Here is an 18,132-nt window from a genome sequence, read left to right as displayed (position 1 = left end):
GCCCAGACACACTTGGGTGAACTCAGAATCTTGTAGGGATGATTTTTACATCCACAAGGAAGCTCTGTCCCATTTCTCTGGAAACCAGTGAGTGGCCGTCTATCTTGTTTTCATCCTTGTGGTAAAGGCATGAGTACAGAAGAATATTTTCTCTAAAAAACAATCCACACAGAAAGATGACACCGGCCCATCTTGAGTGGTAGCCTCTTTGCAGCCCCAGGCTGTGGGTGCCAGGCAGGAATAGAGGCCAGTGTAGCCTGATATGCTGACTGTTCAGGAAAAGATGTAAATTCCAGTATTTATGTGAAATCTTCTCATTTTTACAAGTTCAATCAAATTTTGTCATAACACCCTGTGGGGCAAACCACACACATTGGCCTCCCTCCAGGCCATGTCTACAACTTCTGCAGAGAAGATCTCTGGGCATAGGCTTTCCCCATAGTAGATCACTTTGGATCCAAAGAACCCGAGTTTCTGTACCAACACAGCTGGTGGTTGTAGTCCTCATTCTCCTTTTTATGAGCTGGAGTGAAAAACAAATGGCCTCTTCCCCTGCATCTCCCAAGGAGTTGGTGCAGCACAGGCTGCACTGAGTGCCAGCCTGATGCTGCTGTCTCTGCAGGGAGGCCCAGACACCCATATTTTCACAGTTGACTTAATCCCTGCAGCAGTAGGTAATGAAATGCCTGATGTGACTCCTTTTGTTAATTTTTAATTGAAATTGCTATTTTTATAGGTCAAAATGGCTGAGTAGCCACAATTTCATATGGTTCAAAATAAGTAAAATGTTCCTGTTTCTCTGCCATTCCTCAGTAAATGACTGGCCTCCTTGGTCTTGTCCAGTATCCACCAACCCCTGTGCTGTCCAGGCAGGTTTAGTTGGCTCTGCCAGGCTCGGCTACAGGGTGTTAGAAAAGGCCACTCAGGCCTCTATCAGCTCTAGTGAGAAAGACTCCGGAGACTTGTGTAAACATCTCTCAGGGCTATGTCTGGAATATTTATGCTCCCTTTATTGTTTTTCTATTACGTGGTTGTCTAAGGTAATGAAAATAAATCTAGATAGTCTCAAAGCTCTGAAATCACATAAACCGGGCTCTAAAAAATAAGCCTTAGAAAGAACACATTGGATTTATATCACAAACCCACTCACTGCTGTCTGCCATTGTTTTAAGCATTCACTTTTCCTGGAATTCAATTTTCATTTTCATTCAGAAATGACTGCTTCCACTAAATTGAGAGTCAGTATTGTCTCATTCCCTGAACTCCCTGGAACAGTACTCAGAGACACTGTGGTGATGAAGGCTGACCAGCCTCAGCCAATGCAAACTCCATCTATTCCTCCATTGGCTAGAGGGGACCTGGCACAGGAGGTATATTCTTCTAACAGATATTTTTGGAGCCAGCAAAGGAGGCAACCTGAGGATATGGCGCTGCATGAGGAAGTTAGGGAGTGATAAAGTCAGGGGTGAGGACACCACCCTCAGTGAGGAAAGTACCTTTCACTGTACAAAGAAAACCTTCCAGAATCAGGACACGCCTGGCGCTTGGCCCAAAAGGGCAACTGGTCCAACCCACCATTTTGCAGAAGACTCTCTTGGAAAAGCAGGGATATTCAGAGTGACTAAGATCCTATTGCATTAACCTCAGTCTTGCTCTTCCCTTTTGGTTTAGGTGGAAAGCCCATTAGTGAAGAGAGGGGCAGCTCAATCAGGGTAGTGAAGTTTACTCAACCAAGTCATAACGCCTATATGTGTAGCAAGCCTCTTCCTCAAAAACAAAGCCAACTATTGTCCTTTATTTTTCTATCTTGACTATCAAGTCTTCCAGCAGAAATACATAAAAACAAATTTAACAGTTTTAAACCAATTACCTAGAAGTTGATAAATTAGATGCCCAAACTTCTGCACCAGTTTAAAATAAACATGCCTTTTACTAACATGCTTACAGAGACCTCAAATGAGTATAAAAGAAAAGGGCTAAAAGGCCCTCAGAAGTAAGTGGGTCCCAGCAATGCATAGGCTTACCCATGGGAAGACTAGCAGTGGGTACCCACAATCACAAGCTGCCATCTAGCCGGACATTGCAGCCTCCCCCACTCAGGATCCTGGGAAGGCAGGATTTAATTTTTTATTGTTATTTTATTACAGTTGTCCCAAACTTTCCCCCTTGCCCTCCTCCACCCAGCCCACCCCCCACTCTCACAGTCAATCCCCACACTGTTGTCCATGTCCATGGGTCATTCACACATGTTCTCTGACTAGTCCCTTCCCCTTCTTTCCACCCTTATCCCTATCCCTCCACTTCTCTGGTCAATGTCAGTCTGTTTCATGTTTCCATGACTCTGATTCTATTTTGCTCATTAGTTTACTTTGTTCATTAGATTCCTCTTAGAGGTGAAATCAAATGGGAAAAGGAACTGAATAGACATTTCTTCAAGAATATATGAAAAGATGCACAACATCACTAGCCATCAGAGAGATGCAAATTAAAATCACAATGAGATACCACCTCACAGCTGTCAGAATGGCCATCATTAATAAATCAACAAACAGTAAGTGCTGGTGAAGATGTGGAGAAAGGGGAACCCTAGTGAACTATTGGTGGGAATGTAGACTGGTACAGGCCACTTTAGAAAACAGTATGAAATTTCCTCAAAAAACTAAAAGTGGAACTGCCTTTTGACCTAGTGATTCCACTGTTGGGAATATAACCTAAGATTCTTGATCACCAATTCAAAAGACCTTATGCACCCCTATGTTCATAGCAGCCCTATTTACAACAGCCAAGTGCTGGGAGCAGCGTAAGTGCACATGAGTAAATGAGTGGATCAAAAAACTAGCACATTTACTGAATGGAATTCTACACAGCAGAAAGAAGGAACTCCTACCTTTTGCAACAGCATGGAAGGAACTAGAGAATATTCTGTTAAGTGAAATAGGCCAAGCAGAAGACAGGATTTGGATGTTGACAAAGTGAAAGGCACTTTAGGAGCACTCAGGTGCTCTGACAACAGACACGAAACCACATGGACAGCAGCAACCACAAACACATATCCATCTTCACCAGTCATCTTTCCCCCAAGAAGCACAAATATGCACGATGCCACAGAGAGTTCAGAAAACCATCACTGATAGCTTTGTCAGTAAGTATAGGCCCTTTCCCACCATGCCATCACTGTCCAGCCACCTCCTGCTTAGCTCCTTCTAAACCCCTTAGGGGAGGAAGCCTCTTGGCACATGCAGTCACCTTGGGATGCTGAGGGACAGCCACCTTCCTGGAAGGTCAACTTGAAACTGCCCAAACTGAAGTAATCATGCCGCATCCCAAATCCCTCCTAGAGTTTACATCCACTGGATATATATCCCATCCCACATACACAAATGGCCATTGGAGACCCCTGGTCTTCCCCAGTAAGATTGAGAAAATGCCAATTAGCATTAGCCTAGTGGATGCTGCTGACTGGGGGTGGGGGTCAGGGGCAAGGACACATTGCATTGTTTCTTTGCTCATTGCCTGGCTCATGTCCAGTGACTGACTGAATAAACAGAGGCAGAAATTGATGGGGGAGATGGTTTTGAAGGCAGAGCCCTAGGTTAAGACCCTCTTAACACTCAGTTTCTCTGTGGATCCCCAACACTTTCCCCCTAAGCTGCTGGGAAGTGTTCACTCTGTTGAAGCTGAGAGATCCACTTACTCTAACAGATATCTTCTTGTAACAGTGAAGTTCCTCTGGGAAGGGTGGCATACTGCACCTGTAATATCAGGGGTTCCCCACTACAGCACTACCAAAATTTGGGTCAGATCATTCTTTATTGTGGGGGCTGCCCTGTGCATTGCAGGATGTTTAGAGCATCCCTCGAGCCACTCCCCAAGTTGAGTTGACCAAAAATCTCCTGACACTGTCAAATGTTCCCTAGAGCGCAAAACCACCCCAGATTGGGAACCATAAGTGTAAATGAACCAGATTGCTCTTCCAGTGCTGTATTAAGGGAACTGACATTTCTTAAAAGAAGTTCTAAGGAAGATAATTAGGTAATTGGGAGGCAAGAAGCCTAGTGAAGAAGCAAGTTGCTGGGCAGGACTGTATGTGAACAAATGGCTGCACCCACAGTATTATCTAAGTTTCTATCTGCATCCAGGAGAGAAGTCACTTTCTTCCTCACCCTATCTCTTCCCTTTTAAACTAGGCTAATGGTCCTAGTCATGAAATGGAGCTACAGTCTGAGCCTGAATCATCTCTTTCACTGTGTAAAAATACATCTTGAGTTTGTGAAACATCAAACAGAGCCCATTGCTATGCTGTGCAATATCCACATTTCCATTTTATTGAGCAAATTCTAAGCCTTCAGAAGCAACAACACCCATATTGAGCTCTCGAGTGCAAAACTTTCAAGTGTTTCTTAACAAAATTAGATACAGACAGTGATAAAAACCTCTGCAGACACAGTTTTAGCTATCGACTGTCTTCACTAGCCATGCAGTGTGTAGCCACGAAGGAACCTCTGAAAATCACTTAATTACTTTCTTGAATTTGATAATGGGAGGCTCTGCTACACAACAGCCCCTGGAGTAAGGTGAACACAGGCAAACTGCTGCCCCTGAAGAGGAGGTCCATGGGACGCACTTCCAAATGTAATAGAACATATCCCAAGTAAAAACACACTTGGATTTTTTTTTCTCTCTTTGTAAACCTGTCTTCCTGCCACCCCTCTCTGCTGGTCCTGTATATGTACTCATCCCATCACCTGACTGAGAAGGGAGCTCCCAGTCTGGGGACAGAGACCAGTGAGGAGGCACTAAGGCAACACTGGATGGGGACAGTGAGAGGAGGCATGGCCAGGTCTGTAATGAGGAGTGGAGGAAGAAGGCACTTCACCTATCCAAGGCAAGGCAAGTCAGGTGGAAGTAAGATGATCCCTGAAGCAAATCTGAGGGGAGGACTGGGGTGGGTGCAGGTAGGCTGGGCACTGGAAAAGCAGTGTGAGTTGCATCAGCGCAATGACTGGGAGCACTTTGGAGCTTGAAGCAAAAAGTGTGACATGGGGAACTTGGACAAATAAATTCATGGCAGGTTCTCCCTGGACACTGGAGAGCTGCCTATTGATGATGACAGCAAGTGGGACAGATTTACCTATTTCTCCCCAAGGCCGGGGGTTGGCATTTATAATCCTTGAATTAAGGCCTAGGCAAAGTAATGATGGCCCATTCTTCTGTGGATCTGAAACTCTTGCTGTGTCCTCTCTCTTTAAACCCAGGATAATTACATGTATTTTGTGTTCAGAACTTCAGAAGAATTAGGTCCTCCTTCAGGTATCACTGTATGTATGGGGGGCAATCTACAGGCTTCAGGACACCTGTGTTCAGTGAGTCTGGACCATGCAGGTACCAGACTGCTTGGGAACAGAGGGCCACAAGGAAACCACCATGGTGTGATGAAAGCCACAGGGCTGCGGGGGACTATGGACCCAGCTAGGGATCCACAGAGATAGAGGAAGGAAATAGTAGAGGACAAGAGAAAGCAAAAGGGAGAAAGGGGTCTTTGGGGCTAAACATGACTAATCTCTTAAGAGGTCTCAGGGCCCTGGGCTGGGCTGGGCTGCACCATATCCACCAGGATGGCTGCACCCCCACATTCATGATGGTCTCCCTAAGCCAGTTACCAGACAGTCCTGGTCTTTTTTTTTAAGTATATTTCATTGATTATGTTGTTATAGTAGTCCCAATTTTTTTCCCTTTGCTCCCCTCTGCCCAGTAGCACCCTTTCCTCCAGCAATCCCACCCCTCTTAGTTCATGTCCGTGGGTCATGCATATAAGTTCTTCGGTTCACCCTTTCCTATATTATTCTTAACTTCCCTATGTCTATTTTTTTCCAACCAATTATGCTTAATCCCTGCACCATTTCCCCATTTCTCCTCTTTCCCCCTCCCAGTTGATAACCCTTCAGGTGATCTCAATACCTAAGATTCTGCTCCTCTTCTGGTTTGTTTGGCTGAATTTTGTTTTTATTTTTTAGGTTCAGTGGTTAATAGTTGTGAATTTGTTGTCATTTTAATGTTCATAATTTTTACCTTCTTTTTCTTAAGTAAATCCCTATGACATCTCATATGATAATAGCTTGGTGACAATGAACTCCTTTAGCTTTATCTTGTCTGGGAAGCACTTTATCTGTCCTTCCATTCGAAATGATAGCTTTGCTGGATAGAGTAATCTTGGTTGTAGGCTGCTTTTCATCACATTGAATACTTCTTGCCAGTCCCTTCTTGCCTGCAGTTTCTTTTCAGAAATCAGCTGATAGTCTTATAGGCACTCCTTTGTAGGTAACTCTCTGCTATTCTCTTGCTGCTTTTAAAATTCTCCCTTTAGCTTTAACTTTTCACATTTTAATTATGATGAGTCTTGGTGCGGTCCTTTCTGAGTCTAGCTTGTTTGGGACTCTCTGTGCTTCCTGGACTTGTATGTCGACTTCCTTCACCAAATTTGGGGAGTTTTATTTTATTATTTTCTGACATAAGCTTTCAATTTCTTGCTCTTCCTCTTCTCCTTCTGGCACTGCTATGGTTTGTATGTTGGCATGTTTAAAGTTGTCCCAGAGGTTTCTAAGCCTCTCCTCACTTTTTTCAATTCTTGTTTCCTCATTCTGTACTGGTTGACTGTTTTTTTTCTTCCTTATGTTTCAAATTATTGACTTGAACCCCAGTTTCCTTCCCTTCACCATTGGTTTTGTGTACATTTTCCTTTGTTTCATTTAGTATAGCCTTCACTTCACTTCTTATGCGTTTACCATACTTAAGCATATCTGTCAAGCCTGTGAGCATCTTTATCACCAGCGTTTTGAACTCTACATCTATTAGGTTGGCTATCTCTTCATCTGTTAGTTTTCCCACTGGAACCTTGATCCATTCCCCCTTTTGGGCCATATTTCTCTGTCTCCTCATCTTGAAATGCTCCTGTGTTGTTAGCCTCTATGTCTTAGGTAGAGGTGTTGCTCCTGTTACGTTGTAAGGGGCAGAGCCTTAGGGATTTGTCAGTACAGGGCGACCCATTTCACCACGTTGTGGCGCTGTATGTGGGGGAGGTGTCTGAGAGGGAACAATGCCACTTGCTCAGCACTCACACCTTTTCCAGGCACTTCTCCCACTTTGGTATGGGACTGGGGCCTCTCTAGCTGTTGCTCTCACTGTCGTTCCCAGAGTGGGTGGGTCTGTGGATGTTCTAGGACTGTGGGGTCCCTTTAAACAAGAGGACTATGCTGAGAGTCCAGCAGTTTCTTCCTCTGCTCCAACCCCCACTGGTTTGCAGAGTGAAAATCAATGAAGCTTTATTTTCCCTGGTGCTGGGACCATGAGCTGTGCGGTCTGTTCTGGTGCTAGGAGTGTTCCCCAGGTGTCCCTCCCGATTTTTTAAAATGTGTGACTGCATTTTCCGCCATCCGGCTCCTGCTGCTGCTGCTACCACCACCACACCGTATCCTCTCCACCCTGGCCCCACCCCTCTTACCTGTCTGGATGAGTATTTTTTCTTTATATATTTGTTTGCTGGACTTCCATGCAGCTTGATTTTCTGGAACTTCTGGTTGTCTCTAGTTTTGAGGTAGTTGTATTCCTTCTTAGTTGTGGAGGGAGATGCAGCATGTCTGTCTAGGCCTCCAAATTGGCTGGCAGTCCTTGTCTTGACACACACTCTAAGGGGCTGAGTATCGTGAGGGAATTCTGCCTCCTTTGCCCATCACCAAAGCCAACAAGTTATAAGTACCTAAATTCACCATTCTCAAGGCTTTTACTAAAAGTCACCAGAATCACAGATTGTAAAACTAGCTCAGAACAGAAAGTTCCAGTGGCCCTTGGTCTAACAGGTATAAATCATAGAGCAGTTTAGCTGAACATCAGTGTTTTATTTTCTAGAGGAGGGTGGTTTAGAAGTAGCTAGGAACCTTAAAAAAACAACCTGAAGAGCCTTATGAAGGGCTGTTCTATAAGCCCCCAATACAAGCCAACCTGCTCTGATACACCTGAGCCCTTGCTGTCCCACTGCTGCCCCTGCGGCTCACTCACATCTTTGGCACCGCTGAAACTCCTCAGAGTCTTACAAATGCAGGTAGTGAGCACAAGTGCATTTAAGAACAGGTCTCTCCATAACAGCATGGATGGACCTCACAAGTGTAATGTAAGTGAAAGAAGGCAGACACCAAAGAGCACCTATTGCATGATTCCATTGGTATGAAGTTCAAAAGCAGTTGAAACTACTTTGTGCTGATAGTGATCAGGAAGTGGTGATCTTCTGTGGGGCATGCCTGGGAATGGCGCTTGAGCGTGTTTCTGCGGGATGATCATGTCTCTTTGTGTATTGGGTGGTGGTTACACAGGTATGTTCAATTTGTATGAAATCACTGAGCTGAACATTTATAATGCACATGCTTTTCTGTAAGTATATTAACCTTCAATAGAGAGTTTTCAATACTTCTGAACCACAGTTTGTAGACTGACATGAGAGGCTGTCCTGCTTTGTGGATGTCACAGGTTCCTGGCCACACTTTCGAGCTTGGGCCAGAGGCCTGGGCAGCACCAAAGAGGCCTCAGCCAACACTTACCTGCTGCAGGCTGTCCTCTTCCCTCCTGCTCTGATTCGGGCGGTTGATGAAAGATCGCGTGGACACTTTGTAGTGGTTCAGCAGGCAGACAATGACCACGACCATCACTGTAACCACCACAGTGATGATGATGATCTGGGCAAACTCCAGCTCCGCTGCAATGGAAAAGGAAACCGTGTTAAACCATGCGCCCCTTTGCATCTTTACCCACTCAGTTCTCCAGACCTCATCTCTGCGAGGCTCTCTGATCATGACAACCACCAGGTATCAGAGGCCGCTTCCATGAGTCTTGTCCTCAAAAGAACCTCATGAAACCGAAACTATTTATCGCTAGGCCTGCTTTCCAAGGCCACTGACAGACTTTGACATTCTAATAAAATTTAAATAAAGGGAGACCCAGGCATGGAGCTCATTTTTCAGAAGGCCTCTGGTGCTCAGACAAACCTTGTCTTTGCAATTTTAGAATGAGAAGAGCAGTAGGAAAAATGTATTCCACTGGCCCTACAAGACATGTAGAGGTGCTGTGCTATGAGTGACACCATTCCACACATAAAACTCAAAGACCAGCCCAGTGTGCATGCCATAGGCTGGCTGCCACATAGGGTATCCCTTTTCCTACTGGGCAGGAAAGCCCTTAAGGGCCATCTCTTGGGGTATAAAAAGTTCAGTGCTCTTCATTGCCTAAACTCTGTCCTGCCAGATGACATCCTTCTCCATCAACATCTCAAAACTGAAGCTGTTTTCCCCAGTATAATCTCTCTAGAAAAGAAATCCATCTTTATGGTTGAGTCAAGTTTCCCAAAGCATATGCACACAGAATCCACATAGTACACTGAAGAGAAAACATGTTTTAAAAAGCACCAGTCTCCTTTCCTCAAAGCTGCTGCCTTTGGAAGTAATTTAGAAAATAACTCTTCACAGAGTTGGAGAACTCTGCGGACACCATATTCTGTGAGCAGTCAGGACACCGCTGGGTTTCTGACACTGCTGTAACAAAAGATTTTCTAAATTCCTTTAACACATACTTCACACATGAATATAGTACTTGGGAGCTACTTCTAGAAAGATAGCACAATGAGTTGGCAATGAGAGAAGTAGGGGATTCAAGCCCTTCAGTTTTTCAAGGAAAAAGCAGAGGCTCAATACTCAAGGTCAGCTCTAGAACCCATTCTCTGCTTTCTGTCTTCCAGCTCATGGCTTGGCTAAGTGCTGGCTACCTGTTTTCCTCTGAGTCTCCCCACACACTTAAAGGAAGTGACTGTCTGTGCAGAGACACCAATTTAAAGAGTGAGAAACTCAAGAAGATGGTGAGGATAACAGTGCACAACTTTTGCTGTGAAATGGGGAGGTGGGGGGTATAATGAGGGGCAAGAGAAAGAGGGGAGAGTTCTCTTGATTGTGCTACTGCCTCAAACTTCAACACATATGTGCATGTATTCTCACACATACACATACATATGCACACAAGAGACACACATGAATGCATGCAACACAATACATGTACAGGCACATAATCACACGAGCACAATGCATTCATGCACACATATACACAAATATATGCATGTATGGATATACACAAGGCATGTGCACACAATGTGCATCCTCTTGCTGCAGTAGGACTTGAGCTGCTGGCCAGTGGAGAAGCATTATCTCTCAGTGAATGGGCTCACACTTGGGATGATTCAAAAGGGGACTGGGTAACACCTTCCCCCTGATATTTGCCTACTTCATCCACACCCTGGGGACAAAGGGGCAAGGGCTAGGATGGTTGTACCATGTCCTGTCCTGTAGCACTGTCCTCCACTCCTGTCTTGGGGCCCTACAGACCTCAGGGACAAAGATTTACATAGTGCATCCTGGACCTGCCAGGATTGCACTTGTCACTGGGCCTGTAAGGGGTGCTAGTCCAGAGGTGTGCCTTGGAGAACGGAGACCTGAGTATGAGGGAATTGAACTGTTGAGCTCCATGTGGTGAGCAGTTGAGGCCAGGTACGTTTGCTGGGTACACCCCTAGCTGGCAGTAAAAGGGCAGATCACAGTGGGCCTGGCTGACTGTGGAGGCTCAGTCATCAACGCCAGAGCAGTTCCAGAGACTGGCAGTCAGCAAGACTGGGGTACTGGGCTCCCTATACCCCCTTGTAGTATCACTACTCTGCAAACCCCCAAGATCTAATGGCTGATTGTCAAGAGGGCCTGGGTGCCAAGTTCATTTCCAAAGGCCTGAGCATTTACTTCCGGTGGAGAGAAAACTCCAAGGGAGTCACCAAATGTTTATACAACCAAACCCCTCCCAGGGACTACCAGAAATTTTCATGATGGGAGCATCATAAAAAAGACTAAAATTTCTCCCAGAGGGAATAGGGTGGAAACCTTTGCATTTGGGGTACAGATATAAATGTGACTTCATTTACCCTCACAGGCTGTGATATGTGTGACATGCTTGTTAACCCAGAAGCACTGTCTTTATGATTCTGCCTTTACATATAACATTTCCATGTCTAGGGCACCCTGTGTTTTTTAGTGTCCATGTTGCATGGTACCTGTGTCAAGCCTCCCTGGGCACGTGGTTGGATCCTTTTCTTCATCACTTATGAAATAAGATGTCGACTGTACTTTTTGGTCTGTCTCTCACACAAAACTATGATCAGAAACCTATTTCTATTTATTTTGTATTTTTGGTGTCAGGCATGAGGTGGTGTCTGGCAGATAGATAAATGACTTCATCACTAAGAGAGGGATCAATGAATGACTCTGAAGCATACATGTTGAGACCAAGACCTCTCTTCTGGAATGCATAGCTCCACCTGCACAGGTGTGCTCCCTTTAAGGACAGCTACTGCTGACAGGTCTGAGGCCTGCATTGGTCCAAGTGCACAAGTAGTGCAACTCTGTGGAGCTGTGCGGATCTGTGCAGAGGGGTGAGCTACCGACCCAAGACCTATCACCCCAGTGGTGAGCAATCACTGACCTAAGCAGGGAGTTAAGTCTGCTTAGGTCAAAGGTAGCCAATGTAGCATGAAGACTGAACCTTATATAATACCTTGTTTTACCAACCTTTATTTTTATTTTGTAAGTGAATGGCAGAGTTCATCCTTTCAGGTTAAATCATGCCCTGAAATTAACAAATGTTTTTGTTTCTCCAGAAAACTTCATGCTTTATAGCCATGGAAAGACAGAAATGTGATGACTACAGTGAGGGATACCACACAAAGTCTTCATGGGTTAATCATTCACTTGGAGAATGCCTTCCTAGGTTATCTTTTCTTGAATATGGAAGCTATGCATATAACCATTTATAGCAGAGTAATCCAATTATATTTTCATAATTTTATGGACATATTGGGATACATCTGTGTTCCATTTGAAAAAGATTTTTATTATAAAGTGACCTTTACAATCTAAACAATATAGAAGGAAATAGTGTATAATGTAAAAGCTCCCATTTATGGGCTTGCAGCACTCCTGAACCACCATCCACCCTGTGACGTATTGGAGTTCGGGTGCACAGTTCCCTTTGTGTTTATTTGTGCATTTGCCTACTGAAGAAGGGCTTTCTTCTTATTTATCAATGGAATCATTGTACAAATATATTGTTCTAGTTTTTTTCACTTAATACATCACAGATGCCTATAAACAAGAATATATATAAACCAATCTCACTCTTTATGGTGGCTATCTATTCTAGAATTTGAATATAGTAGAACTCACATTTTCCACATGATGGATGTTTATGTGTTTTTTTCTTTTTCTATTATAACCAGATATTGTGTGTATATGTATATGTATGTGTGAATTTCAATGTATGTGTTGACCCATATTTGTAAGTCTCCCAAAGGAAAGAGTCCTAAAATTGAAGGGTCTGGGTCAAGGATATATTCTTTTAAATGTTGATGGCTATTGGGGCCCTGCATTATATAAGGCCCTTACCAAAATAGGGCACAGTCCTCCACACTTTCAATAACACTCAACACTCACCCTTTTCATTTGTACTAATCTGATGGGCAAAAATATGCACTTGTTTTAATTTGTATTTCCCCAATTACTAGTAATTTTAGATCCTTTCCTATGATTATTGGTAATTTATATTTTCCTTTTTTCAAAATCATATTAGTTTATTTGTAGTTTTCCTATTTACTTCATTTTCACTTATTTGTACATAGTCTTTACATATTATGGCTATAAATCTTTGTTACTTGTGGTGCAAATACTTTCTCCTAGTCTTCCTTTCTTTAAACTTTTCTATGAGTTTCTTTATAGAAAATATAAATCTTTACATCATCAAAATACTGTCTCCTTTTCCTTTATAGCTTTTAAGCTTCCTTAGACTGTCTTCTTCACTATTCTAAAAATATTTTTCTTCTAGGATTTTTATAGTTTGTATTTATATGTTTAGATCTTTATTTAGTCTGGGTCTGATTTTTTTATCTGAGCCAGCAGATAGAACATTGAATATGGTCTGAAAGGCATGCATCTTCTGATCTAACATCATATCTGGAAGCAAGAGTGAGAAAGATCTCAGTTGTGGGAAACAACGTATAGAATTGCCACCTCCTTTCTTTTAAAGGGACTACTTGCTCTTATGCTGCTCTTAACCAGCTTTGTTGTCAACATGCAAGCCCACTGGGCCTTGCTCTGCCCCGCCCTGCCCTCATGAGGTGCTGGCACCTGGAAGGCCCAACCCAACCCTCAATGTGTCCAAACTTGCTACATTTCCTTCCTCAGTTCCATCCTGATCTACTTAGACCAGCAGCTCTCAAGTACTTTGATCTCAGGACCCCTCTATACTCTTAAAAAATTACTGATTACTCCAAAGAGCTCTATTTGTGCAATGACATCTATCAATATTTCCCAAACTTGAAATTAAAACTAAAAATTTTACACTTATTTATTAAAAATGAACTTATTACACATTAACATATGTAACACTTGATAAAAATAACTATTTTTCAAAAAAAATTTAGTGATGAGAGAGGCATTTCTTTAGACTTCACATCTCAACATCTGCCTTAACAGAGGACAGCTGGATTCTCCTCGCTGCTTCACTTTTGATCTGTTGTGACATGTTGCTTTGGAGAACATTTGGAGAACTGGTGGTCTAGACCAATGGACAGCAGGCATTCTAGTACAAACACTAGCATCCTGGATTTATTGGGGACATCCCAGATGACATGATTTGAGATGTCATCAAAGTAGCTCCAGGGTCATTGTCTTGAGTTTTCATGCATGAGTATGGCCACAGCAGGTGCATCTATGACACACAGGACACACAGTGACTCCAGGGGATCATGGGCATTTGAAGCACAGAACTTGTCTGGGGCAGGGTGAGGGAACAGGCTGCAGGAACTGGGTCCCTTGGGCGTCACTCACTGAGGCAAGCAGTGAAGCCCAGCTGGCCACCCTGGGTGACAGAAGCCCAATCAGAGCCTGAGCTACTAATAATCCTTGGGCCAGCATAACAGGAAGCTCTTTCTATAAGGTCTGGCTCAGGTCTCAAAGGCCAGTGTCCTAACAACCAAGTCTTAATCAAGCACAGGAGCAACAGCAAGTGCAGCAGCAGCAATCTGGCCCCTGGCTGTATGTCAAGATCACCTGTGGCAGTCCCAGAAGCCCTCAACATCAGGGACCCATGAGACACTGTGGCATCCCTGGGCATGGAGCCCCAGTGGAGTCATGCAGCCCCTCTCAAATGTGCAGCAGACCTTTGTGTTAAACTCTGGGAAAGACCAGTCAATGAAAAGACTTTTCTTAAACACTAAAACTGGAAAATAAGAAGCTTTTACTCTTTGGGGCTACAAATATGCCCCAAAGAGGAGTCTAGAGAACTCTCATGAAAATTCAAGTAAATAGAGAGGGTTCTAGGAAACAAGCATGATGATTTCCAGACCCTAGAGTACTGTGCTCCCAATAACCTCTCCCTTCAAGACCCTATTCAAGTTCATGAAGGGGTATGTAAGCAGCCCCCATACCTGTCCTTCACACCCTCTTTCACTTCAAACGAGAAAATGCTACTAAAAATGCAACATAAACAGCAAATTAAGTAAAGATCACACCACAATATGATATCCACAGCCTGGGTGGCAGATGGGAAGGGGAGACAGGGAGGTCACTGCAGACCCACAAACGCAGCCGCCTGCCCCTCCCCCCTCCTCTCTCTCTATACATTTTGTAATAACTGTGGTAGGCAATTCCTGTCTCTTCCCTCACCATTCCTGAACCCTCCCTCAAAGTGCCCCCCAACAATGTATAGAGCCTGCTCAGAGGCAGCAAGTGTTTTGTCAGTGCCTGACATTTGACTGTTGCCACCGGCCTGATTTTACATCTTCTTAAGAAAATAACTTTCACAGAGCAAGTAAAAGAAAAATTATATTAAAAATAAAAAACAAAAAACAAACAACCCTGTATTCCTACTTTTGAATGTGTCAGATGAAATTCAGCACACCCATTCTTCAAAGTATCCAGTTTCAAGATTTCTGTATTCCTGATCTCAACCACAGTCACTTTAAGAGCTTCTGAGTACCTCACCCAGCAGTTCCCTGTACTGTACAGTCAGGGCTCAGGCAGGCCAAGCACTCTCCACTTCCTGCTGAAACCTTTCAATGAAAGTGGTAGTTCCTGGCCACATGTTTCCCCTGTACAGGCACATACACATACATAACTTTCAACCTTATTCCTCATTCATTTCTCTTCCATGATCTCCAAGTTTGGGAGGCTTAAGTTGCAAGGGCTTGCACAGGGCAGCAGAGGTGCAGTAAGGCCTGTTATCCACACCACAGGTAACTCGTTGGAACATGGCCTGAGAAGGCATATTTATCAGTCAGATGTATGCATGCTACTGCTCCTGAGAATCCATGCACCCAACCCTGTGGAGCAGCAGCCTGTGCACAAAAGTGAGGCAAATGCCAGCTGACACGTGGCACTATACTCAGGCCTTGCTGCCCCTCCCTTCTCCTTGTCTGCCCATGTCTGGCCCTACAAGATGTTCTCTATCTTCATGTTGTAGGGGACAGATTATAAGCAACGGTACATATAACTAAGGGTACACAGGAAGGAAAAATGCCAATAATCTTTCAAGATATTCAAGCTTTGGTTTTAGGGGATGGGATGGAAAGGGGAGGCTAAGAGGAGAACAAATTCTGAAAAAACTATTAAAACACATTTAAAAATATATAGGAATTGTAGAGTTATGAGAAAATAACAGGAATACTTTAGGGTTTCCAAAAGTTCATATGCACAATAAGGATTCTCAACACAGCCCATGGTTAGCTTTCCTCATTTTCAATAGCTACTGATATCAACAGAAAAATGCCAAAATGCAGGCCATGCAAAGGAAGAATTTTAAACCAACTCTCCCTCTTCTCATGGGGCTATATAGGTCATGATGTTGTAATGGATGAGACAGTGCAATCCCAACAGCAGAAATTTTATAATAAATCTCATCTAAAATGTATAGGAAGGTATCATAGCACCTTAGTTTATTACTGTAAAACACTAACGGTGATGACAACAGTGATGGCATATCTGTATTTTTATAGAAACATCTCCAAGGAATTCCAAGATGTGCAGTGGAGAATTACAGAAACAGGAGAGATTGTGTGAGGTCTGTTGATCTATTTCCTGTTCAATGAAGAACTTAACTGACTCATACTAGAGGCATGAACATCTGTATTATTTTTAAGGAGCTCTGGGGAAGTGTAGTTCTTCCACCTTAGGTTCCTAATATAACACTCATTTCTATTTGTGGTATGGTTAACATCATCTTCCATTTGGTATTTCCTCCATTATAACATCCTTCACAGAAAGTCTTGCTTTCTAAATGTTTAATTATTTTTAAGCTTCAGATATGTAATTTATGCTCTTTCTGACTCTATAATGGGGGAGGTTCCGGGCTTCTCATTAGCCCTGCCCTCTTCCACCAGGCCAAGTAAACACCTTGACAGCATTCAGAAAAGCTGCAATGCAGAATATTAGGACATCACTGAAAGGACTGAATGCTTTCCATAAATCTCTGCACACCACCTCAAATGGCTCCTCTCCCACCCTAACCAGTGGTAGCAGTACCTCCACCTAAACCCCAAGTGATAAATCTACTGGGAACACCAAGACTACAGTAAGGTGCCAGGGCTAGCTTACCCTCCAGGCAGCCCCCCTCTTCCAGAGAGCTCCTACATCCCCATAATGGCTCAGGCACAGAGAATGTGTGTCTGCATTTCCTTCCTCTCTGTCTTCCTGGGAAGAGATGGGTATAGTGAGAAGACAACAGACTTGGGGTGTCTTACTCTTTATTTATGGCTCTGTGACACTTTTAAAGTGCTGAATGTTCCTGAAAGCTGGTATATTCTTTCCTGAATCCTACAGAGGCTGGGCAGTAGGGTAGGAAGATGGGCGGGGGTAGGAGTTGGAATCTACATAGACTATAATTGTCTCAAGTTTGTGAGCCGTTAGTATAAAAATACTCTTGGAGACTTTAATGGTTGAATGAAAATTCACACTCATTAAACACCATGGTCAAGAGGGGAAAATTCAGCCTGTGTTAAAAGAATAACTTCACAGCTTGAAGTTCAGAAAGCAAAACAGTAAGACCTATAATCATAATGATTATATTATATACTGAGTGGAGCAAAAGGAGGTTTACAGTTGTGAGTATGGGAAACATGGAGTTTATTCTTGTATTATTACTTACTAATTATTGTGTTATTTTCTATATGAATAACCACAAACCTACTTTTCGCTCCACCCTGTATTTTGCACTCTCTTTTCCTTGGAGTGGGTTGGTTACTCTGATCTATCTTACAACAAGTAGAACAACAGGAGTGGAAAAGAGCCACCCAGATTTGGTGTCACTGCCAGCTTTATATTCCTTTAGAAGCTTTCTTCTAACCCCTAGGTGATGGGCTCACTACCCTTGTGGGGCTCCCTTGTTTTCATCTGAACCCTGTCACAGCACTTATCACTGTCTTGTTAAAGCCCATTTTCTGGTCTTCTTCCTCCATGGAGTAAGCCCTTGTACAGTCACTTGTTCTATTGTATCCCCAGCAGGCAGCACATGCATGGCACACAGTTGGTGTCCATTACGGATAACTGATAGAAATCCTCAGGAGAAAGAGGTCCTGATTACCTAATCTGCTTTGAATAGTGTCTAGCGCAGAACCATATTCCACCAAACATTTATTAATGACTTCAGTGGTAAAGTTCTGCTAAAGGTTTTCATATTCTGTAACAATTATTCAACTATGACTGCTTACTCTAGGCAGTGTGAACTATCACTGGAAAGAGCCTCCTGGTTGCTACAGGCTACCTGTTTAGAGAATCCTAATTATATTAGTATATTTATATAAAATGTTTTGCATGATAAAAGTGAGAGATGATACTTATCATCTGTAGGAGGAGAGATGAAAGCAGAGAAGAGTCAAATGAAACGGAGCCCTCTGAGGGCAAAGGCTAGGTATCTTTGGTGGCACCGGCATGCAGGTGGCAGTTAGAGACAATCAGATTGACTGTGTAATCCCTAGAATGCAGATACTGTGAGTCCATCCAGCTAGAATAA

The 18,132-nt window shown here is 43.4% G+C and overlaps 1 protein-coding gene across 7 annotated transcripts in view; it reads right to left on the bottom strand.

Annotated features, from left to right (window-relative positions):
• The window catches only part of LDLRAD4 (low density lipoprotein receptor class A domain containing 4), a 564,232-nt gene that overhangs the window by 25,123 nt on the left and 520,977 nt on the right, over positions 1–18,132 (bottom strand). For all 7 annotated transcript variants that reach the window (XM_090285860.1, XM_090285864.1, XM_090285861.1 and 4 more), the window contains one exon: positions 8,589–8,743. In XM_090285860.1, the coding sequence (XP_090141986.1) occupies positions 8,589–8,743 (155 nt within the window). The remainder of the gene's footprint in view (positions 1–8,588; positions 8,744–18,132) is intronic.

This window comes from Furipterus horrens, unplaced genomic scaffold (assembly GCF_987537825.1).
Source record: "Furipterus horrens unplaced genomic scaffold, mFurHor1.1.pri manual_scaffold_8, whole genome shotgun sequence".
Classification (NCBI taxonomy): domain Eukaryota; kingdom Metazoa; phylum Chordata; class Mammalia; order Chiroptera; family Furipteridae; genus Furipterus; species Furipterus horrens.
Note: the sequence above shows the minus strand (reverse complement) of the source record. Positions and strands in the feature narration are given on the sequence as shown.